Below are 25,642 nucleotides of genomic sequence, written 5' to 3'. Positions count from 1 at the left end.
AATGCTTCCGGGAGCATGAGTTAATAGCATCACTTACTGCTGTGAAGGCAAGAGCAATTCTGAAGATTGCTTCAGTAATTCAGAATGAGTAACAACAGAACCCCTTGAGTGCATTGCTGTTCATTAATAATAATGTCCATACATCAGACAATTTCTGTTTAAAGAATGAGCCTTTGTAACTTGGTCAGCAGGATTATGTTTAAAGAGCTCTCCTGAAAACAAAGGGAGAGCAAGCTTCTCCCTCATCTATTGTATGAAAAGAATTTGCCAGCTTACGACTACCCTCACGAGACCATCCAAATGCAATCATCTCCTGTTTTATCTCAGCCTTAGCCTGGGAAAAAAAAAACCCACATGAATTATGAATTGCATTCTATAAACTGCAGAAACAAGTACAACACGAATCACCCTTTCTGCAGAATCCTCTCCCAGCAAGTGCCTCATCCTGGCTGCAAATGGTCCCTGACAAATCCCTGCGGCTCCATTTGCGGTCCCTGCTGCTGAGACCATTCCCTGCAGGAGCGGCTCAGGCTGAGAGGATGCAGCAGGCTTGGTGAGTTGTGCTGTGGAGCATGTTGCCTCCAAGGGATGGGGTCAGCAGTTTGTGTCCTCTGCACGCTGAGGGACTGACTCCTGAAGCAACTTTTAGCAAGCAGTTGCAGAATGTCAAAAGCGAGTCTTCAGAGAGCGCAAAAACTAGCTTGAAAGAGCCTAACAACAAAAATCCTCTTTAAATTCCACTTCACATTGGTTTTAAAGAAAAAACTGTATTAAGAAGTGGATGCTTATCTGACCAGTAGAATTTTTTAAATAGGTACAGTTTGCTATAGATCAGTACTTTCTATAAATATGGGGATTGTAATTGAGAAAAATTTCTGGAAATACCTCACAGCATTCAAGGTTCAGAACACCACATTTTAAACAGGTAATAAACACTTATTAGGTTCCTTTATGCATCTTCCAAGCAGTTCCTTTTCAAACTAATTGTATATATTTAAAACATCCTGTAACAAATGCAATTGACATAAAAGTTTGAAACAGCATACATAATATAATGAAAATTGCTTGCAACTTACCTTGGAATTGCGTAAATTTGATGGTTCCCATCCTCTCTCCATTTTTGAAAACAACATCACCCTAAATGAAATAAATAAACACCTTAAAAGTTTTATAAATCTCTCATAATACAGCTTAACATTAACATTTTAATTTTCCATTGACTATTAAAATTACCAAAGCAATGTTTAAAATCTGAAGAGGGAAGATTCAAACAGATTCAAAATAACTCAAGAACATGTCCTTAAAGCCTTCTCTTCTACAGATTTCAAGTGGCCTTTGAAAGTTGCCCAGTGTTACCACCCACTTTTCATTTCAAGGACATGGAAGCACAATAAAGCCAGTAGCTTCCTGAATTTCAGATGATAAGATATAGGCAAACAATTGATTTTCACTGTTTTCTTTATGAAGGAGATGCTAAAACTTTCAAAGATCACACGAGAAAATAGTTTTCCCCTTCATTCACCCACCATACTGTTCTCCAAATGGCTCTAGAAGCTTTTTATCTTGTCTTATATACTTATCCTACTAGATTATGGATACCAGTAGCTCCTATGGCTTAGTTTTGTACTATACCAAAGTATAGTGTGTCCTAGTATTCATTTCAATTGTAATGTCTTTAAGTTGGTACTAACATTTGTGGTGCTATACTTCTCAATATAATGGTCATGTAATGCTAAAACCTTCTTACATATCCCTAGGAAATTACTCCCATCTTGTATCCCATCTTTCTGGATTAAATTAAGAAAAGATGTTGGTAAATTTCCTCCTTAGTTCAGCTATGTAGTCAAGTGAGTATAAAAGAAGAGGGTTTCATTCATTTATGGCAAGTATTTTTAATATTTTGAACCTGTAGTGGAGAGCTGAATGTTGTCAAGATAGATTGCTGTTCTACTTCATCCCTGGTTTGGCTTATTAACACCATCTCCATAAATCTTTGTTTTGGCAGACATCAGAGTAAAAGAAACCAAATGGTAAACCTGTGAGGCCACAGTACATTTCTCTGTACCAGACTATTACTTTTTTTGGATGACCCTTTCTGGTCACTGAAGGGATGCACTGAAGGCCCCTGAAGTACTGAAGTCAGCTCAGTGCAACAATTTTGTAGTACAGCATACTCAACTCCCCACCATTTTCTGCAAGCCACAGAATACCATTTCCTTTTGATAAATAGAAGAAACCTTAAACAAGTGCAAGCCATATTGTACTAAACTTTAAGAAGCAAAACCCCCAATCTTCTGTCTATTTTATTTAAAAAAAGATAATTACGTTTGAAACAACAGTGATATAAATAGAAAATAAAATGTTGAATCTAATTTTAGAAACTATAGTAAGAAATAAGCCAACCAGTGTTTCAGAAACCTGTCTTTAGGAATTACGTGCTGATTTATGGCATGAGAAATGAACTATAATCTGATGATGTTCTAGAGCTCACATCAAGCCATTTCTTTGTTACTGAGATAACACACCATAAGATTTAGCTGGAGAGTTGTCATCTTTACACTTGAGATTCATAAATTACTAAAAGTATTTTTTTTTATTTAAAGTGGCAGATGTTTGAATAATAGATATTACTAATACACACATTAAGATGTGGCGTTCCAAAAGCCAGTCTTAGCACTATTTTGTCCTTTCTTTTTACCTCACTACACACTTCAGCACATATGCCAGTACAAACTGCAGTTTATAGTGTGACCACCACAAAACCTAAATCTTATGAAATCCACGTGAACATAGGAACACACAAAATCCTCTTTTACCTCCCATTGTGTTTTTGTGACATTAAACGGGCATATCTAGATATGATTAGCAAAAGGATCAGGGAGTGTATAGAATTAAAGAAAATAATTGAAGCAATGTTGATACTAGCTTCTTCAGAACACGATCAGAATATTCAAAAAATATTTCTTGATCAAGTAAAAATTTTATTTCAAGACATGGACAAAAAAGACCTCAGTCCTGAACGAGGATTTAAATCAACTGCACAAGTGAACAACTTGCACTTAAAACAAACCCCACATTTTACTATAAATTAAATAATAAATTAGCAAAACTTTCCTCTTCCATTACACACAGGTCATCCCAATGGAGACCAACAGAAACCACACTGGTGTCTTGGTGCCTATTTAATTTTCTTCAATCTACCCTCTACATTTTTTTTTCTTTACTAGTTGTAAAAATGAATGCCAGAGTAAATAGAATCTGCCCAGCTGATCTGCAGAACAATGAGCTGTGGACAGGCATCTTCACCCTAGCAATGACCCTTGAAAAGTTGATGGGAAGGAAATAGAAAGTTTGTGGCTTGGAGTCCAACAGACAGAGACGTGAGCAGAGGGTGGAAAAGGAGCAGAATGAGCTCAGTCTGGCACAGTCTGCCTGCCCTGGATATTGCTGCTGCTGTGTACAACCACCACAGCACACAGAATTTCAATTTTTTTGGCCCAAATACATCCCTGTATTTGGGATTCACTGCAGCTGCATAACTCATCATACAACCTTGTACAGGTGTACTTTATTTAGTTTTCTTAAATGTACTACCACCCATAAGTGTAAACCATACTAGTCTCACAGTACAAGTTAGGTAACTTGAACAACAAGTGTTGTTGGTTTTTTAAGGTTTTTTTTGTTTGCTTTTTGATACATCTCTGACTTGCTTCCCTTGTAATTGTCTTTTTTTCTTTTTTTTTTTTTCCTTTTTTTTCCCTTCCCTTAAAACACTTGAATGTCCTCTACAAATGATGAAAACCAGATTGGATCAAACATTTCAAGAGCATCAATCTCACCCTTGCCACATACAAGGACATCATCTCCCTATTTCTTGTGAGTACCATCATCTTTTTGTGCTCCGTTTCACAAACCCTAATATTGATTTGTGTACTTTGTTATACAGAGAAACTGTTTCACCCCCTTAATAAAAAGACATTTTTCCCCTCCTTGGATATAGTCTTTCCCTTTTATCTTAAGTCATTATTCCCTTATTTGTGGTCAGAATAAGAAATCCACATCATCCGTTCACACTTACAAATTATTAGCCAACACATCATTGGCTTTATTATTGGATTTATTTCTGACACATGGGACTTCCCCTGTCTTTCCAGCAGTCATTTGTCTCCACTTGGAAGGAACTGCATATAATGCTCCTCTATTTTTTTCTGGTGGTTAAAAAGCAGGGCTCTTTGCTATGTTATGAACATGTCATCAGCTCTTTTTGAGCTACTGAACACTAGTATTTATTACAATTTTCTTTGCATTATCTTTGACAGTATTATTATTCAGCTCTGGACAGAGGCCCATGCCAAAGTTAGAATTCTTTTATTCTTCATACACTGAAATCCACAGCCAGCATATTTTTCATTCATATCTTTAGTTGTCTTTGTCTTCTTCAATCAAACCAGAGTTCATAAGTTTCTTAACTGCTCTCTCAGTCAGGGCCAGGTCTGCATTTTGACCATCATTTAATTTACTGTGTACTTTCTTCTGCAAATGTTCTCAAATTTAGTAAACAGAGAAATAAGTGCATAGAATTCACTTAATTATTTTTAGTACTATCCCTAGAGGAAATGCCTGCTTTAGACCATGTTTACTTCCTCCTTCAGCAGTCTTCCACCCCATGGCATCTAACAACATTTATTCAACTGTTTATCATTTACCCAGCCTATACTTGTTATCTTATTGCTGGTTTGAAATGTCATAAATATACATTCAAGCTAAATTAACTGCACAATTTCTCCTCCATCAGAGGAAAGACCATGACAGCATTGACAGAAATACCACAGTTAGATGCAAGACAGACACCACAGGACTTCGGTGCCCTGAGTGCTTTCTGATGGGCCAATACATTTCAGGACACTGCTTCAGCTCCACTTCACTCAGTCCAGAAATCTGGGCTACTCTGCCCTATAGACAAGTCATCTCCTCATATAACAGTATTTAAAGCCAGTGGCTTTTCATGAAACATCTGAGACTACACCACTCCAAAATTGACCATCAGTATTTTCCCAAAAAAAAAGTTAGCTCATTCACTTTTGGGGTACTTGAGTGAGATATTTGATAACAAGTAAACAATCTAAATAAATGCATGCAGAAAGACCTGAAAAGCAGCAAGATAACTATGACAACTGAAATAATATTTTACATAATTTCATATATTTTTATATATTTATATAATATATAAAATTAGATCTGTCTCTTGAAGTTCTGTGACATCTGCTGAAATCAAGGTGTACTTCTGAACTTGCAGTTTCCTTTTTGATCTATGTCCAATAAAAGTACCAGCCAAGGATGGTGAAGCATCCCAGGATAGGAAACCTAAGAGTTTGACAGCACTCAGAGGGCAGCTTACTGGCCTCTCACATGGCTCCTAGCTCTACACCTACCTGGTGGTAGCTCAGCATTCATCAGGCCCCTGTGTGAGCTGTAGTGGCCTGCTAAACCAGCAAAATACATTCAGTGGTTTTGTTTTTTTGGGTTTTGTTTTGTTTTTTGGGGTTTTGTTTGTTTAGTTGGTTGGGTGGGTTTTTTTTGTTTTTTTTATTGCTTTGATAAGTGGGCGATATGTTGTTTCTGAATTACTGAACCAGAGCCAGCGCAAAGGAGCCCAGAAACGATGCAGGTACTAGCAGAAGGAGGTAGGAGGAAGGGAGCAAGACACTCTCTGTTAGCCCGGATCCTTTTATAAGTATTTCTGTTTTCATACAATCCACACAGCCTGTTACTCATGTGCTGCACTCAATTTACTCATTCAGGACTCCTTAGCTACTGACACACCTTCCCTGACACACACAAAGCAGCAAGCTGGGATTCTCTGGCTCTTGGTTCTGCAACCTGTGGACAATGAAGAGCTACACACTGGAATTCTTAGCCTCTTCCACCCTCCAAACTTCATGTCCAAGACAGCGGTGTTTATAGAGAAAGGGAGTATCATTTATTCTACCTAATAGGCTTTTAGCTCTGCAAGTATAACCTCACTTCTGAAACAAAACAGCAAGCTTCCAGCTGAGGGCAGCTCGTGCTCTACTCTTCTGGTTTCAACCTAGTTACATCACTCATTCAGCTGCAGACAAAGAGCTAAGCACAGGAGAGGTAAGCAGGAGAGGGTACCAGGGAGACAGCAGTGAAGGTGTAATTCCCTGCGGGATAAAGAGATAACCATCATCTTCGGATAAATGAGAGGAGAGCAGAAGGCAGAGGGTGACTAAAATTAAAATGCTCCATCAAATCAACAATGCTTCTCAGTCCATGATTTTATATCTTTAGACTGTTGTGGATAAAATGTTTCTAGAACATTTGATCAAAGCAGACTCAGTAACTGCTGCTTTTCAGGCCTTGAGTCTATTTTCAGAAAAGGTGTTTCCTTCAAAATTTTCAAGATTAAGGGCTAAAATCTGAAACAGTTTACAGTCCATTGGGATGTCTCTTCCTTTCTGTTTTCTGCCTTTTGAAATTTTCCAAAAGCTTTGGGTAACTGAACCCTGTTGTCTGGAGAGCAGCAGAGCAGTTCAAAGAGCAGGGTGAAGCATAGCTAAAAACCTGGTCTTGGCTAACATTTTCTAAATGAAGCAGTACCACCATTCTCATCTAAACAGGAACTTATGTTCTAGCCATGGCAGAGCAGGCATGAAATAGCAGAAAAAAAAAAAAAAAGAACAGGCTTAATTCCATACATTGAGTATCAATCTGCACCATAGCAATGCTATGCATATGTTAAAAAAAACATACCCACAAAGAAAGTAGTTTCCCACACACGAAACCACTGGTTTTGGAGAAAAACAGTGTGGAAGAAGGAAGATAAATTGTTGGAAGAGAATTGCTTAGAAAAAAGAATCTGGTAATCATGACAGTGATGGAAAAGAAGAATGAAGAATTGGCATTTATCAAATCCCTAAATACTGGAACTAGGAGGCATTCATATATTAGGACTTTGGTCTAACACAGAAAAATCAGTGATGTTCTCCACACTATTCCTTTGCACAGCAGGTAGTGACCTGAAGTTTGCATTGAGTGAGGATTACTTATATATTTTTTTCACTTAGAAACAGACAACTGGGACGTGACCCACTCTACAAATCTCATGTGACACTTCATATATTCTTATGTAGCTGCTGTGAGCTCTTGGAAGTGAGACAGGTAAATGGAAAATTATATCTCAGAGATAGGTCAGAGATCAGGAAATATTAATGATTTTTAAGTAGGTTACAGAAACTGCACTCATACGAATGAAGTATGTGATAAGCAGATGTACAGCCTCACATCAGAGGCAATTTGGAAATAAAGAACCCAGAAGAGAGACATCTAAGTTCCTTTTTTTTCCTTCCCCATGGCAAAACCTGTTCTGGACAAAAATATACGGCAATTTTAATATAAAAGGTGGGCTTTGTGTCTCATATTTGCCAAGATCTTTGTTAGCATTAGCTAATTTAAGTAGTCTGTGGCAATGCCCACTGTGTTCTTCTTTGGTATTTGTCTACCTTAAATGCCTACAAAATAAGTAATAGGGTTTCTCAAAATTAAAAAAAAAATCCTGATACATAAAAAAATTTCTTTAGACTATCTTGAATTAAAATAATTTCCCAAAACCAAGTTTTCTAAAAAAAAAAAAAAAGCCACAGTGCATCTCCTAATATCATGACAGCAATGAGTCCTGTTCCACAGCTGGGCTGGAAGAAATGGGAGCTGAAGATCAACAGCTACAGTTTCAAATTAAGTATAGCATCTTTATGTCTCTATCATTCACATAAATCCTCAATCTAGGATTGTGTGGAAATACAAAGTACTGGAAGCCTTACCAAAATGGTTTCATCATGCTGCCACTACACTCCATTCTAAATGATGAGTTTCAGCCCATTCAGGGTCGTCTTCCAAGGAGAGGGGATTTTTTTTTTTTATTTTGTCTCTCTCTCCTCTCTAAGCCCGTGTTACAATTTTATTTATTTCCTGACAAAGGCATAACTGAAACACAGATGTTCTTGCTGTGCAGAAGGGTGCCTCTATTTCTAACTAATATTTTGCTAGCTGATCTTTACCATATATTAGGCAGAACTTCAACTCTTTTCTTTGGTCTTTTTTTTCAGATAAGTGAAGGAACCAGAAGACGAACAGACAGAATTTCTTTCCTCCATCTCATCAGAATCCTGTATCATCAGTTGTCAATGAATAAAAGGGTGCTGTTGGCAGCACAATGACATAAGCCCAGACTAAGCTGCTCCATTAGATTAGCATTGAGATGCATCTAAACAATTTTACACCGCTATGCTGAAATGAGACAGCACAATCACAGCATTTCTTTCAGCACAGCAAGCAAAGGCATCATTTACGAACATCTGAGCACTCTGTTTACACACAGAAGCAAGACTGAGGGAATAATGTCCCTGACAAGGTACCAGCAATTCATAAGCAGCTAAAAGCGGGGAGAAAAGGATGCTAGCCAGGAAATCATGCATCAAACAGTATCACACCTGCTGGCCATTGCAGGTGAAGAAAGACAAAACCTTTATGCTTTGTTACTCATTAATGTGCTTTTATATATTCAGCTGGGCTTATGGCCAGGAAAGGGCAAAGCAGTTAGATGCTCTTTTATTCTTTATGGCCATATGATTTTTACCCAGTGACAGGGTTTTTTGTGAGTCATTTCTGTCAGTGATCAGGCAAACTCTATGTTGGACATCATTAGTGGACTTAGGTTTAAAAGCATGGCAGGAAAGAAATAGAAATGAAACATATATATTTAAGAAGCTATTTTGCAAGGTTTTTTTTCTGAGTACTTCAGAAACAAAATGACAGGCAAACAGTGTGCAAAAAATGCTTTCAAGTCTGGTCATATATATGATATATAACAGCGCTGACTGTTGGTATTTAGCCAATTTCCTGATCTATGGCTGGTCTCTGAAGCATGAGAAATGTAATTCCTTTTCTCTTCACTCAATCTCTTCCAGAAGTGTATAAAACCATTGATGTAAACAACCTGTCTTTCAAGGTGGCAAGAGAAAAGGAAACAGTCTGAAGCACGGGGACTAGGAACTCAAGCCCTTCCCACTGTGTATAAAAGAGTAAATATGAACTGCTGAGGTGGTGTTCAGGATTGTTCTTATGAGGTTGAGTCCCTGATGATTTCAGTTTCTAGCTTTCTGTGTCTGTAGAAACAGGGTAACAGCATATTATCTTCCACCACCATGGGGTTTTTTCCCTCTGCCTTTGCAAGAATGATTCATAAAAGATGGCAAAAAGCCTTTTAAGGACACTGCATTAAGCAGCAGTTCCATCTCTTCAACAGTGCAATTTCATATGATGTTCTGAAGTAATTTCTTCCATTTTCTTTAAACTACATTAATCTCAGAAGAGAGCAGAACCGCACAGGCTGTATTTCATTTGTTCTGATGATGACCCAAATGACTGCAGGACCCTTTGCCTCATCTCTGTGCACCTCCTGCCCAGGCTCTGTCACATTGGCTGGACACAGAAGATTACTTTGTTTAATCTGTTTTTTCTAAAAAGCAGGCAGCCTCCGTTACTAACAAGGGCTTCATGTCCAAAACAGACCACACTGGCATTACCCATGTGCAAGTGCTGAGCACAGTATCTTCAGACTATTATCTTTCTAAATGAGCAACTTTAATTCAAAATTGCCTTAACAGGAAAGGGGAATTAAAAATTTTCCATATAGCAGACAGCTTAACAAATCTCTTTCTAAGTATGTACACCTACCTGTCAGTTGTGGATGATTCTCCCTACTGGGTAGAGAAAAGACTGTGATAGCAGACTCATTCCCAGTGTTACACAGCTTCTTTACATCCGAAAATTCCCCTGCAGGCAGAATGTAAACTGATGCTGACCAGGGAAGACTGAGTAAGCTAAAAAATGTTTTTTTTTGTACTGAGTGGCTATCCAGGTCTAGAACACTAATACTGATTTTCTCTCTTTTTACACAGTACAAGTTCTTACATAGGAACTCATATTCTTACATAAGAACTGTTTAATTCGATGTTCATAAAATGTTTGTGGTGATTAGAGTATTTTAAACTTCTCTTTGGCAAATCAAGACAGTTCAAAGCCCATGGGAACTGGCTGTCCAGGACACTGACTTTTTAATACATTTCCCAATAACTATCGCTGAAATGGGCCCATTTTTCATTACAGAATGAAACAACAATTTACAGCAAGCTTCTAACAACCTTTTAATTTAGCCCAGTTGTAGTTTTGGCTTTACTTGGCAATTGCCAGTATCGTTATGACATTTAAGATGTCTATTTCTGTAAAGCCAGAAAGCCTAGCTTAAGTTTTTTCCAATCCTAGGACTCTCAGATTTACTTTTCTTTAAAATTTCAGATTATGTCTATATTGCTATCAGAAAGGACTCCTGAAGAGAGCTATGTTTGATGATAATGAAGTAGAAGTTTCATCCTCTTCCCTTCAGCACTGCATTGCTCCAGGTGATGCTTTCATCAGCATCAAATTCTGACTGAAATCTGCAGAGAAGAGCATTAGCATTGCTGAGCACAGAGATTTGAACAGGCTTGGCAGTGGCATGAAGGAGATATAACCAGCATATTCTTAATAAAATCAAATTCAGCCCTTTTCATTGTCCTTTTTAATCCTTCAGGCTATTCTAACCTGTGCCAACAACCTACAGAGAGTCAGTAAGATATGACTGGCATAGTTTTGACACTTAAAAGATTCTCTGTTCTTTAAGGATTCTCTATATCTCTGCATGTAGCAGTTTTGGTGAGGAAAGATGGGAGGTTCTTTGTAAAACACTCAGGTCTGAAGATGCTGAAGAGGCTTGGTTTGGTTTCTGAGTGATCTGTGCCATGTACCATCAGATCCTAGACAACATAGCAGCTTTCCAGCTGGCACAGGTCACAGATCCCAAAGGTTCAGCTCTCTTCAGACTCCATAAAGCGATGCTTAGAGTCACAGAATTCCTTTGGGATCACTCTTCCTGCACTTTCAGAACACTAAAGTTAAGGCTTACTGATACTTAAATATCTTCCCACAGTAATGGATGCTTTTAAAAACTTTTATGAAATACTTTGTTGTTTTAAATACATTCTCTACCTAAAATTAAAATCAATGCCATATTGAAACTCTGAGACGTACCTGGTCACTTCCTAGATAAAGTGTATTTTTCAATATACACTTTAAATATATGACTGGAAAACTCTTCAGGATTCCCTATGGATATGATGGTGGAGATGAAAATAAGACAACAGATGATATCCTCTTGTTACCCCTTAAGTCACACCAGCTAATTTGTGGAAATTAGTATAAAAGCAAGTTAATGAAAAGTGAGTCCTGTTTTTGGCTTTCTTCTAACTCAAGGTAGTGTTTAAAGTCCAGATAGTGCTATGAAATAGCTACAGACTAGGCATCTTCTTCCTACCCGTGCTCCCACAGCATTTCCACACCCCGGATGTTATCTACACCATGCCATGCAGACTGATTCAGATGCATTCAGGTAAGCAAACTGATAAATCTGCATAGGAAAACAAGATTGGTGTCAGTCTAAAAGTACAAGCAGATTCCCAGACTAGCAAGCTTAGTCTAGGGAATTTCCTTTCTCAGCTGAGACACCACTAAGCCATTCCTGGACAAAAAAAACCCCACAAACCATCCAACAGAAACAGACAAACAAACAAACAAACAAAACCAAAACCCCACCAAAAAACAAACAAACAAAAAAACCCACAAAAAAAACCCACAAACAAAAAACCAGAAAAACAAAACAAAAAACTAAAAAAACCCCCACCAAAACAAAACCAAACTAAAAACCAGCCAACCAACCAACTAAACAACCCCCTAAACCCCCCAAAACCAAGTACAAAACCAAAAAATCCTCTACCCTCACCAAAACCAAACAAATACAAAAGAGAATACCCCCTAAAATACCCCCTAAAAATAAAGAAAATGAAAAAAGATTTGCACTTATTTTAAAGGTACTGCTCTCAGTTCTTGCTTCAAGAGAAGTGCAGGCAGAATCACAGAGAGTGAATTTGGAACTGGAAAGGAATTAGGGAAATATTACCCATCAATGCATTTCATGGGGCTATATTCCTATCTAAGTTCCTGGAGTTATAAAACTCTGTATGGGGAGCCTTTTTTACTTCCAATATTTCCATCAAAGACTGCTTCTGAACCTGAATCTTCTTATCATTTTAAGCTTCCCTCTTGCTTTCAGGCTCCACTTATTATTGGCCATGTGCTTACTTTTTGGCTCACAGTATTATTTGAAGGAGATTCCCCTGTTCTTTATTTAAACTATATTTGTGCAGAGAACAAGTAGTTCTCCTCTCAGCAGACTAGGTATGCTCAGAGCTGCAACAGGGAGAGGAAGGAAAAACAGCTGAGTTATCTTTCCACCACAAAAGTTGGTTTTATATAGGAGGAAGATTTTTACCTGGCCAGTCTGAATTGTCTCCCTCACGCACAAAGTGTATTGGAACTTCCTGTTCCAGAATGGAGGCAGGGATTGAATTTCAGTGTCCTGAGAGTGAGACTAGAGAGAAACCATTCTGGGCTGCTGTTCTCTGAGCCTCCAACACCTATGCCCACCTATGCTCTCTTTAAATGCCTCTGGTATTCCTAAAGTAGACAGATTAATGCTCTCCTCTGATAATTCGGCAGAATAACACAATTCATTTACTTAATACATAAGAGAATTTGAAATTTGTATGTCCATTACTTAGTTGCAATGAAAAGAAAAAAAGAATAAATTTTCAAGGCATACAAAGAAGGCTGGAAAATAAGAAAAAACCTGCATATATTTTTCCCATGGAAAAAGGGCTAATCTCAGTTTTCAGACTTTAAAAATATTTTACTTGAGAGGAAAATATTTTTTTTTTCTTTTGAAACTGTAAAAACAATTTTCTAAATATTGAAAATACTGATATTTAAATTTTGGTTAAAAAAATGTGTGTGTGCCTATCAAAAGTCTGAGGGTGGCAGAATATCACTCAAAAGAGCAGATAATCTTTACTAACTCATAACTGCACACTTTAGACAATAACAAACCTACACAAACCTACACTAATTCCCCAAATTTACATTCTAAAAGGACAGGACTCATTTGAATACAGGGTGAGCTTTCATTTCCCTCTCTCCCTTCCCAGTCCCATACCCCTGAATCATACTCAGCTGGGCTGAACTGCTATTTGAGCTCCAGCAGCGCAATAGCAACTGAGCAAGCTGATGCCAGGGTAAATCCACTGAGAATGCTGTTGGCAGCACCTCAGCTTGTGCTGAAGGGAGGCCTGAAACTGTTCTGCAGGGCTGCTGAATTGATTTTAAGCTTAGATTTTTCAAGGCAAACACAGAGGCCCAGACATTGGTTTGCCTGTTTTTCTATTCCAGGGAAAGAGAAGGTTGCCTCATACTCAAAAGCCTTCTTATCAGTTGAAGAGATCAAACCTTCAAGATCTAGGAAGCCTTAAACTTGGAAGAGATCTCACTGGAAAACAAAGAAACCACTGCTTAAAGATGCAGTACTCTTCACTTTCCTACAAAAGATCCAGCTCTACAAGTTCCAAATAAGCACTGTGAGTTGAAGCTCATGCTGACACCTCTGTAATTAAAGCATTCCAGCATCAGATGCTTGGCTTCTTGGAGAGACAGCAATAATATCTAAACAGCCCGAAGGAAGACAAATGACAGATTCCATTATTTTCTCTGGCTATCTCCAGTATCATAACCTTTTCCTTATCTTGGTCAACACACACTGAATGGAATGGGACTAAATTTTTTTTTAATACTCTGACAAAGTGCATTGCTCTGTAGAATAGCAGCAAACCCTGTACTCACAGCTGCCCTTAGAAATCAGCTACTTCTATTTTTGAATTCTTGTCATCAATCATCTATGCTAATTGGCCAAGTGTATGGCATGCCTATAGAGTATTAAATGTCCCAAAATAACTAATGAGAAGCCTTTTATTTCATCTATCTTAAATGAAAGTGGTATTAGAATAAGAAAGTATTTCCTTCTCTGCCACTGGCATTCAATGAATATTTATGATGTTTTTCACTATATTGCAGTGATATGACAATGTTGAATCCCAGCTAGAATGAGGATATAGCACTTAAAAGGAGATTCTACTCTCTTTCTATCACTCATAAAAGGAATTAATAAATGCAAAACAGCTAACAATTGCTTCTCAAATTAGACCATATTTATCTTCATATTCTAAGCTGGAAAAGGAATCTCTTAATTTGTAGCAATAACTATCTTTAAAAACACTAATATTGTAAACCCATTTATTAAATATTTGTAAAGCTATTTTATGCACAGCACTAATGCCGACTGATCAAAGCATACGTAATTAATGGACAAGAAAGCAATCATTGCAATAATGGAAACCTTATTAGCATACAAATTATGTTGTTTTCAAAAACTCAGAATACTTACATAAGGAAGATACCACTTATTCCAGACTATTTTTCTGAAGCCTATAAGCCAAGTCAACTTCCTTGGAAGGGCCATATTGCTGTGTCTCATGGCATTGGAAAAAACTTTACCCTCTGTAGAGGTACTCGTAGGAAATGACTGGGAAGTTTCAATGCAGATCTGGGTATCAGGTGGTACTGCTGGACTGTGTTACTGTCCCCATTAGATAAAGGAATTTATGCAGCATTGTTTTTCAATCTTATTTCTCTCTCTTCTATTCCCATCTGCCAGATAAGGTGCATTGGTAACCCCTAGAGACCGGGAGGGCTTCATCTATCTCACTCTTCTCCTTTTTCTCATCAGAAATCTTCCCTCTGCAATGTGGCAGGGGGGATATACAGGAGCAGAAGAGGTGAGATGCTTACTGCTGCTGATGTGACTTTTTTGACTCAATGTGTTCAGAAAAGGGATTTTGCTTACTAACCCCTGACAGTAATTTTTGTGGCTGGAAGCCAGGAACAATTTCCAGCACTCTCTGACTTATCTCCCGGGGTGGACACAGTCTGTCTGACAGACAAAGACACACTGTCCGTACTCTTTTCTGCCAGGCTATGTTCATACTCTTGAAAAGAGACATGGTGTTCGTACTCATACATCTCAAAGACTGAACTTCATTTTGCTCCCCATGTAGTGCACACAGGGAGTAGTGGATCCAGAGATAAAGTTGCTCCTAGTTGCAAACCTTTTTATATCTAACCCACAGAGGACTATCAATATCCTATTTAAAGGTGGTGTCTGGAGAGAAAATTCATGTTTCCAGTTGTTCTAACCAGTATTTGATCAACAGCATCATAGAAAATATCTGAAGTCTTCTACTGACATCAGTAAAGTATAATTAATACAAATTTCTGTCTCAAGAAAGCATTCATCTTTTTTTTCTTTGTCAAAATGTATCCAAATGATGATTATTTTTATCCAGAACATGTACTACTTTATTAATAAAGACCATAATTTAGAGATTTTCTGAGCCTCTGAACGTCTTTAAGATTTATTCCTAGAAGTTGAGTCACTTCTCACTCCACCAAGTTTTTATTAATGGAATTTCCCCATTGAAAATGATGGACTAAATATTCTTGATGACAGCTAAGCAAAATAAACTTTCCTACTAACTGAAGTGAGAAGGATAAGACTTTCTGCTTTGCATGTGGATATCAGAGGCCATTGTAATCTTTTTGTCCAAACATCATGCATTTCACATGGGGCTAATATTCCCACTGCAATTTAAGCATAAGGCAGCTTCTGTCTTTATTCAATGTGCTTAATTTATACAATTTACTGCATACATGTATACAATATACTGTATACAACTTATTATTACATGCTGAAGAGCATCGTGATAAATCTTTGTCTCCTCATGAGTGAAAAGGATGGTCAGGTGAGTATAAAATATTCCCTATTTTAAAAATTGTAAGATAAAATGTATGAAAACCAATTTGCCACATATCACAGATATACTGAATATTACTTACAGGTGCAGAATAGGGAAATGGCAGACAAAGTATTTTCCATGTTGATTGTTTATATTTAATGAAATAATTGCAAATTCCATGTTGTGATAGTCTAGTAGCCCAGCACTTCAAATATGTTCTAGGAACTATTACGCTCTTTCAGTGTTAAGGATTTTTCTCTAAAATTTTCATTTTATCAGAAATGGTTTCCTTAAAGAATAACTCCAATTGTAGCTTGAGATGAACCATCTTTAGTTTCAAATTTATCTACAGAAGCAATGGTAGGAAAAACAAGTATTCTTCAAATGCAAACCCTCTCATTGGAGTTTTATTTTTAAATTTTCTGTACATCAAATGCTGCAAACTTTCTCCTAATTCTCTTCTTCCCAACAGGTATTAGTTACACTAAAATTGTCCTTTTTGTTTCTATGCGAATTAGGTAAAATCATGATTGTTTGGGCACTGTATGCAGTCAAACAAATTTGGTATATCTCAGCATGATGCTTATCAGGGAGATATGTTAGGGTTCCATAATTTTAGCCTTCCCTGTAATGAACTAAGGATGCTGTTGTAGGAAGCCCTTCCCAATTTGCATTTTGTTTCCTTCTTATCTCTTTTACCTGATGATGTAAACAGAAAATCAACTGAACAAAAATACTGTTGCTCAACATTTGAAATAAACAACAGATTTCCTCAGAGCAAAGTACATTCAACAGAGCTACAGTCTTGTGTTAGCTCTCCTTTTCCCATTTAACCCACAAACACTGCAAAACTTCAGCAAGCATCAGATCCAGAAAAAGCTCTCACGTTTTGCCAAACCTGGCTGTTCATTTCAGTGTGCAGCAAACAGGAATTTTTCACTCAGACACACTGCATGAAACACCACTCATTGAAAAGGAAGATCATGCAGATAGCAGTTATAAGAATATGCTCTCAGTAAGAAAATGCATTCAAATTCAAATGTGCTGGCTACACTTCAAACACGCTCCAACACAGAGCTCTGATTGCTGTGCCTGACCTTCACACAGAGCCCTCTCACCACGCAGCAGCTACTGTTAGAGGCCATCACAGGGTCTGTCTTCAGATAAAGTGGGAATTGGTGCCTGCTCTGGAGCAGGCTTGGCTCAAGTGCTGCAGTACCCTGGGTCACACAAACCAGCCCAAGCCCACTGCTCCTGGGTTACTCCAGCTCTACACCAAGAAAGAGCCCTATGAGTGGCAGGGCAGAAGTTACTCTCAACTCCCAGTTCCCATCAGAGCTCAGTTTGCTGCCCAGCATGGTGGGTTAGCTGGTATTACAGAATCAAAAAGGAAACAGCAAGACAAAATGGGGGACAGCTGAAAAGCAGCCCTGAAATAAGAGCATGACACCATTTTTTAGGATGAATCATCTTTTCTTCTACCATATCGTGGACGGCTAATCTGAAGAGAGTTATGACCGCTTCTGCTAAAGTGAAGAGCACCATCTGGTTTTCATTTTTCTTGTTTTCACCTTTTTTAGCAGGATGGGGATATATGGCCTTCAAAAATTGGTGGCTTGCAAATGATGTCATCTTTAAACTTCACTTAACCTTTTTCTACAGTGAAATCAGGTCAGGTTTTTTCAAACAGATCATGAAAACAGTGTTTGTCAACAACTTCCTAGATGCAGCATTCAATGTTTTTTCAGCTTTTCTACATAACTGGTAGGAACAAGCTTCCACCCTTCTCCTGTTGCCTTATAACCCCTGATAACCTCTTCTGTGGTTTGGAGAGATTTTACAAGTGGTTTCCACTTCATCCACACTTAAAAAAAAAAACCCAAAGCAAATATCCAGTTTCCTTATGCAGGCATATGCAGAACTTTAAAATGTGAAAAAAAATTCTAGTTTTGGGGAGAATTTTGAAACATCCAACTTTTAAAGAAATATTTCATATTTTTAGTGTTAAAAGCCTGCCATCAGTGAGTACAAATGCATGCTAATTACTGTGTATTTTAGAAGCACTATACAGCAAATATGAGAATCACTTGAAAGTCTTGCCTTTTTAAATATTATAGACCAACAAACTGGAAATACTCTGTAAAGGCATCCTTGTTATCTGCAAAGAGACTGCACCAAGGAAGGCTGGGAAAGGGGCCAGCCGTACTCACCTGCATCAGTACCACCCTCCTGCAGTTAATTACAAGATTAAGGTGGAAACAACATGCAGGTTTCAGGAATGTGGAAATTAGGACAGGAAAATAGCCAGTGTTTACCACATGGTAAGGTAGATCTGAACAAACTAATCTTCAAACTAAAGGCAAAGACGGAAAATAGTGAGAAAGAAAGGAAAAACTGCCCCATCTGTCTGGAGTAAGCTCTGGAAAAACTTACATTGAGAAAGCTCCTATTACACAGAAACACTGCCACTACAGAAAGATGTGAATTAATGAAGGAAAATTCAGAAAGCCACAACACAAAAGCATCTTTTGCCAACATCATACATGTCAAATACTATTTCCTCTCTCAGATCACAGTATTTAAATCAATGGCCTGCTCACTGCCACATAACTTCTTAACATATGCATTGGTGGAGGAATTTAAATCAAATTAAGTACATAGGGATTAATTTCCTGGAGAGGATTAAGACCTTGCCAACTATACGGAACGGCTGAATAACAAGTAAAAGGAGATATTGTCACAAATGTTTGAAGGAGGCAATCGACAGACAAAAAAGCTTTTTCATTTAGGACCTGCAAAGGTAAAGAAGAACTGTAGCGGGAGTTGCAGATTAAATCATAGCACAAAGGCTATGAGGGAGAACTATATTTTTAATAAAGATTTTCAAGTTTTGGTCATGACCAGCAGGATGTTTTTTACAACTACAGACATGAGAACAAGAGATAGTGCCATCTTGGAGTGGAGGAGAAATTGTAGAGAAGTAGCAAGGTGAATATCCTGGGAGGGGGATGGCTTCAAGGCTGTGCACCACAGCATCTGCAGAGCCAAGCATCCACATTTGATAAGTACAACCAGTGTCTAAGTCAGGCAGTGATGTCTGATTTCTGAATGTATTTATTTTGGCTGCCACTGAACAAAAGGTAAAGGGACATGAACCTAAAGTTGCATTTTCCTAAAAGATTGTGGTTTTTCAAAGTAAGTTTTCTCATTGTTATAAGTGAAATAACATTGAAACAACAAATAAATCTTATTAATGTAATAGTGCCTAAATATCATTATCATGATGAAATAAATTTTTTTTTTAAATTTCAAAAATAATAATAATACTTTGACAGAGAAAGATAGCCATCCCTCTTTTCCTTTCTTAAAAATCTTATTCAAACACAAAGGAATTACTGTGTTTCAGAATTTTTTTCACTTGTTCCCTTTCTTATATGAGATTGGCTGCTGAATGAGATTATACTAGGAACACACAGGGCATTTGGAGCAAGTTCTTTCTTGGCTTCTCTCACCTATGGACTGCCAGGAGCTGCCAAGCTTTGTGGAAATGCAGTTGGTATGAAAGACACAGGAGAAAATAAGGCTGCTGTGGTGCACTGGGACTGCATCACACACAGCTGCATTTTGTGACTAACTGAGAGGAGTCCAAGGTTTGCAGACCTCAAAGAACAAAGCCAACCTAAAATCAAAACACTAACTTCATTTTTACTATCTCCATTTGAATTCAGGATATTCAATGAGTCTGATATAACTTAAGATCATAAAATACAAGCAGTCTGCAGAAGCCTTAGCACGTTATATTTTGTAGGTAGCACTGCCTCGCCTGTCACTCAGAGAAGTGAAAAGCATGTCACAGACTAGATTTTCAGCCATGACAAGCCCCTAGGCGATGGCATGCCTTTGTTGAAAACCCTAAGCCTGACATGCCTTTAATTTCACTGAGATGCACATTAAAACTTGTATAATATTCACATTTTGTATAACAAAGTTTAGTCTCTCTCCCAGCTAACATTTGCATTACTAAACATTAACTCTATAAGGGAAATGTTTCTCTGCAAAACAAGGAACGCACTCTTTAAAGACTTGATTCAATACAGCCCTTCACCAGCCCATTTGGAATATTCATTCCTAATATTCAGTGTGTTTTTAATCACCTTGCTTAATCAGAGCTTAACAGACAGACCAGTATGAGCAGTTTGAAAGCCTCAGGAAAAATAATTTTCAGAAAGAAAATATGAAAGACAGCTATTCTGCACCTGATATTTTAAAGTATAAGTAGAGAAAGTATATTCGCAATTTTTAAACATTTGGCTTCACTTTACATTTTCCTTCAACTTACAGCAGAGAGATATGCAGTTTGATATTTGTAAGTGGGCAACAATTAAGATATTCCAGGTTTATTTTCTAATTATTATGGAGTTCTTTTTAATATCATTTTTTTATCACTCATCACTAGGTGAGCCTTTGACCGGCTTACCAATTGATCAAAATCCTTATCTAAAACACACTATAAATGTATAAGATGCATAGCATAATTATCAGGATATACATAAATTTTGTCATCCACTTTTCTTAATACTTCATAGATGTAGTTCAATCAGAAACACAATAAAATCAATATTCTCGGTGCTTAGCTGCATCTTTAGTTGCCTGAACATTTTAACAGCTGACATTTACTCACTGGTGCAACACAAAAATCCAGAAAACTAAAGTGCCCAGATCTTAAAAGCCCCAAATGCCCAAACGTAGAACACAAACATGAAAAGAAATAATTGGCAAGGTAGTTACATTTTCCTTCCTTCCTTCCATCCATGTACATGCTGTTTGCAGGAATAGCTACAGAAATTCATGAGCCCAATGAGTCAGATGCCACTACTTAGGTTTTAAGGGAAAGTACACTTAATATTCATGATTCATAACAACTACTTATCCAAAAGTTTTCTGAACCACATCTACAGGGATTTCTGTTCCCTCTGTCACAGCTTCTTCCTTAGCCCAGGAGCAGCTGAGATGCTTTTTAGAAGTGCTCTGGAGCAGGATTCCTCCCCTCTCTCACAGGCTAAGGGTTGACTCAAATTGGGGAAACGGCCCCTGCTGTGTCCTTTGGGACTTAACAGCTGTGCTATGGAAAACAGATTGAAAGCAGAGAGAAAGCCTGCTTTTCTGTACACTGTTTAGGAAATAACCACTAAAAGATGTCTTTCTTCCCATAAGCTTTCCCCTTACTTTTTGCAAGAGGGAGAAATTGACACTAACACGCATAGGTCTGGAATATTAGGCTGAAAGCTGAGCATTGAATCTTTTCTAGAATACTAATTGTGGCTCTTTGGCCTCTATAATATAATTTGAATCTTCAAAATGGAAGCTAGCAGAAAATACCATCTAGATGCAAAGAGATCCAAATTTCCAGAGTGCCACAGTCTTTGCATTTAAAGAGTAGGCTATAGAATAAATCTCATTAAAATTAATAGCTTTAAAATCACACACAAAAAATCACGAATCAATTAACAATTCCAGAATTTACAATGGAAAGGTCCTTGCAAAGCATTTGTGACGCTGCTGAGGTCTACTCACAGCAATCAGTGTGTGACCCAGTGTTTAATGCTGTGTGGGTTTGTTGTGCACTCATCCAAAGGGACCTGCAAACAATTATCCTTTAGCTGTATGTGTAGCTTGACTGATTTATTTCTAGATGGAATTTAACTGATGTATGCGTTCTTACCTCAGGCAATTTATACTTTTAATCCCCGATCAAATTTTGTAGTGTCATAATTGCTTTTCTTATGTGTTTGCCTTGCTCCTATATCAATGGAACAGTCGTAATGGAGAAAAAATTGTGTAGCCTGACACTGAGAAAAGATTGTAATCTAAAAAAAAAAGGAAATTAAGTGACAAGCCCGATATTTTGTGTTTCAAATGCCAATCTTCAGTGTCATTCATAACGAAAGCACCAATAATAAAATTTATGAGATTTAACTATGATTTTAGAAAACTTGGTGTTAAGAATATCTAACAGAAAATGTCTCTCTTGGACAAGCTCACATGCTTCTCTGGTCTGAAGCAAACATCTGAGTTCAGCAGAACAAGAACCTCCAGGCTACAGAAGTTTACCTCTGTCTCACAGAATTCACGTTCAGCTGAGGCACGCACTTCTGACCACTGGAACTTCCTCTCCCCTCTGTACCTCCTGAAGAACATTTTAACCAAAGCAGCTCAACATAAGCTGTAGCCCCACCACGCCTGGTTGTCACCAGGCAAATGCAGCAACACCTCAGTGTATCAGAAAGCAAATCAAACAGCAGCATGCAGGACAAGGAAGCCATCTGAGGGAAGATCTTCAGTGCTTGAGACTCCACAAAAAAAAATCAACAAGCTACTTCCTTCACTGCATTGAGCAGGACCCTGTCCTTCACTGTGGGTGGCTAGGGGAGGGAGGGAAAATTGCCAGGCTCTGCTGCTGTCTCTCACCGTGGGACAGTATTCTTTGCAGTCCCTAGGTGTGGCTTTTAGCTCTGGCTACTCTGCAGCACTCATAATGATGGCTGCTTATGCAAAACTTCATCCTAACTACATGGTCAAAAACGAGTGAACGGCTGTCTAATTCAGCAGCCAGGATGAATGAGGCAGAACTGAAATTGCACAGGCAGAAGAATTTCACCAGAAGTTTTTGAGGCACAATTTATGAGGTAGAAAAAGTGTAGAATTTCAAACTATAAAATAGTACCTTGATTTTTCAAAGAGTTCCAGTTCAAATCTTGGCTCTTATAAAGCTAATTTATGCAGACAAACCTCCTATGCCAATCCATCACAGATGGAAAACCATGCTGATTTTTAAATATGCTATTGTGGAACCACTCTTCCCTCAAATAATTCTCTATAATCTCGTGATTTGTGTTGAGTCGCTCTTGAAAGTTCCTCAGTTTTTCAGTATTACAGTCATATTTCCATGTCACCAAGTAGCTCATAGAGTATCCTCTGCAGCGATGATGAAACATCAGCCCTGGACAGCTTTATTTATACAATCTATGATACTGTTTGACAGTGAATTCACTCTTTGTATTCAAATTATATTGTTTTGGTTAGAGTTGGGTTGTTTTAATCTAATTACCAATTAATATCTACTGATATTAAATAAGTGGCACTGCACAGAGACTCTGCAGGTTATGCTCAGGATAAAGGGTCACTCAGTCAAAAAAGTTTGATGATACGTGAGAGACCTGGGTACAGCTCTCCTTCTCTTAGCGACATACACAAGAGTTAACATCAAAGCAGTTCAAGAAGTTCTTGGATGAAAGGCAGAAAGATTTTTTAGGAGAGACAATAAGGTTTAATGAAGCTTTGGCTAGATGTTGGAGGCTGATATTTAAAAATATAGATGCTGTTAAAAGTAACAACAGCAGAGTGATGTGTGAACTTCTTTATAGACCATGTTCTAAAAGGATAATCTGATTTCTGACAGGTTAGTAGGAGGCATGGTTATAAGTTTTGGTACATCTGAGGTCAATATGAATTACAAAACTGGAAAAATTACTGTCACACTGAAAGGTTCCACAAGTGAAGCACAACAGGTCACAGACTTGATTAATACGATTCATAAAAAAATGAGAGAAGAATCTGATTCCTGTCCAGTGCTTTGGGTCCACATGTCAACAACCTCAGCTGTCACTAAGGACCAGATATAAAGTGGGTGATAATGTAGAAATCAGAATCCTAGGACTATTTTTCTAAAACATGTAAAATAGAATTACCTACAAATTGCTCAAATGAGGTGGCTGGTTGGGGATAAAAAAATCCCAACAAACTAAAAGGCAGCCTACTTTAGTTTTCCAAGTGCTGCCTTTGGTCTCATCCTGCTTTGTCATGGCAGGACTGAAGCTGGGATGCAGCCCAAGTGGAGAATGTTGTCCTGTACTGAAGAGGCTCCATCAAGGGCCCTGCTGCACTTTCTGCTTCATCACCTTCCAAACGTTTATGCTAAGAAGTCCAAGGAGGAAATCTTACCATGCCATTTACTCTACTGAAGATCTCTTTTGTTTTATGAAATCCTAAAAAATAACTATCTTTATGTGGCTCTAGCAGAGGCTAGAATATGCCAAACTCATCCTCAGCAGCAGATGAGAAAACCTACGAGAACATGGAGGGGAGAAGAGCAGAAAGTAGCAAATACAGAAGTTCTAAAAGCTGACTCCAAAAATAATAGAAAACTGCTTGAAAATGTACTGTGCATTTAGCTGCAATAAATGCCATTGTAATACTTTAACTTTCCTGTGTTTCACTAAAATGCTTGCAGGCTCCAAGAATCCTATTTGCAACTGGAGCACCCTTCCAAGGAAGAAAACTAGTTCACAGAAATCATGACTGCCAGAAAAGACGAGCAGTGATGTATGAAAATATAATCCACTGAACATCAGACCTGACAACCTCAGAGCATTTCCAGGCTAAGTCAGCTAATAACAGCACTCTCAACACTGCTGCAGGTGGATTCACACTCAGCAGAATTCTATATTCAAGTTAAGAAATATTTTTGCCTAGAGCTGCTGTAAAGATGAACAACAGTGGAGAATATGTTAATTTGTGAACCTAAAAACTCAGAGGTTCTGCAGTGTGAACAGAGAATTAAAATAAATACAGTTTTAAAAGTTAAGAGTTTTTTTACCGGCCTTAAAGTAAAAATGTCACATTGCAAAATATTCCCCAATGGAAAATTTTGCTTTTAGGTACATACAAAAATTCCCATCATACTAAATTCTAATTCTTGTAACATCAAGTGGGTCACTATCACTGAAGACAAAAAAAGGCTCATTTTAAAAAAAGCTTTTTAAAATTGTGATGGGGTAGCCTAGATGAAAGCAGAACATAAATTAAAGTTTGCCAAGCGACTATTCAACAATGGAGAGAAGTACAATTAACCTAAATCAATAGATCTTTGTAAATGGGGTACAAAAACTGTCATAGAAAATGTATGCATTGTATTTATTTTCTTAGAGTATCCAAAATAGTGCTGTAGAGGATAAATAGAAGCAGGTTAGAACTAATTTTATACTTCAGAATGTATTTACCAAATGAACCTGCTTTCAGATCTAAGCACATTTAGAATTGTATTTATAATTTATGAGCTTTACTCAGTCTCTAAATGCTCAAGAAAAGCAGATGTTTTTGGAGAAGATTTTGGAGTAGTATGATGAAAACTCTTCAAAAGATGGTAGAAAACACATTCTTGAGATTTCAACAAACTGGCTTATGAATATTCTTCCTATTGCTTCAGCCTTCAGAATATTATTTGTATGCTTCAAGGTTTTTCATTTATCTTTTTTCCATGTTTCATTTTCCCAGCCATCTGATAACCAATGAAGAATTACACTGTTGATCCAAAAGAATATAAACAATGAGCACAATTGATTGCCAAAACATTCAATGTTTACATGATCTGTACTTAAAGTCACAGGCTCTTATAGTCATCGCTAGACATTATTTTTAAATTGCTAAACTCCACCCCATTATTTTAATCACTCACATTTATTTGACATCTGAGCTGTGTAATTCCATATAGTACACTCAACACATTCTCCAAATGCACTTGAACAAGCTCTTGAGCCTAATCATTCATTACTAACTTGCAGCAATACACCTGATCAGCACTCTTAAAATACCTCCACTAATTCCAGACAGCATCTCAAAAGAAGTTTCTCCTACATTTTCTGTGAGCAAAAAGGATTTTATATTAGGGATTTGAGTTATATTTTCAAATTGTTTATTAGAGCACTTTGTTAGGTAAGAACTGCCTCCTG

General features: G+C 37.6%; 1 protein-coding gene across 1 annotated transcript in view; it reads right to left on the bottom strand.

Moving 5' to 3' along the window:
• GABBR2 (gamma-aminobutyric acid type B receptor subunit 2) overlaps positions 1-25,642 on the bottom strand; it is a 456,178-nt gene that overhangs the window by 194,939 nt on the left and 235,597 nt on the right. Inside the window, exon 8 of the mRNA XM_059487462.1 lies at positions 1,077-1,137. Coding sequence (XP_059343445.1) covers positions 1,077-1,137 — 61 coding nt within the window. The remainder of the gene's footprint in view (positions 1-1,076; positions 1,138-25,642) is intronic.

Source organism: Ammospiza nelsoni, chromosome 1, assembly GCF_027579445.1.
Source record: "Ammospiza nelsoni isolate bAmmNel1 chromosome 1, bAmmNel1.pri, whole genome shotgun sequence".
NCBI classification, from domain to species: Eukaryota; Metazoa; Chordata; class Aves; order Passeriformes; family Passerellidae; genus Ammospiza; species Ammospiza nelsoni.
Note: the sequence above shows the minus strand (reverse complement) of the source record. Positions and strands in the feature narration are given on the sequence as shown.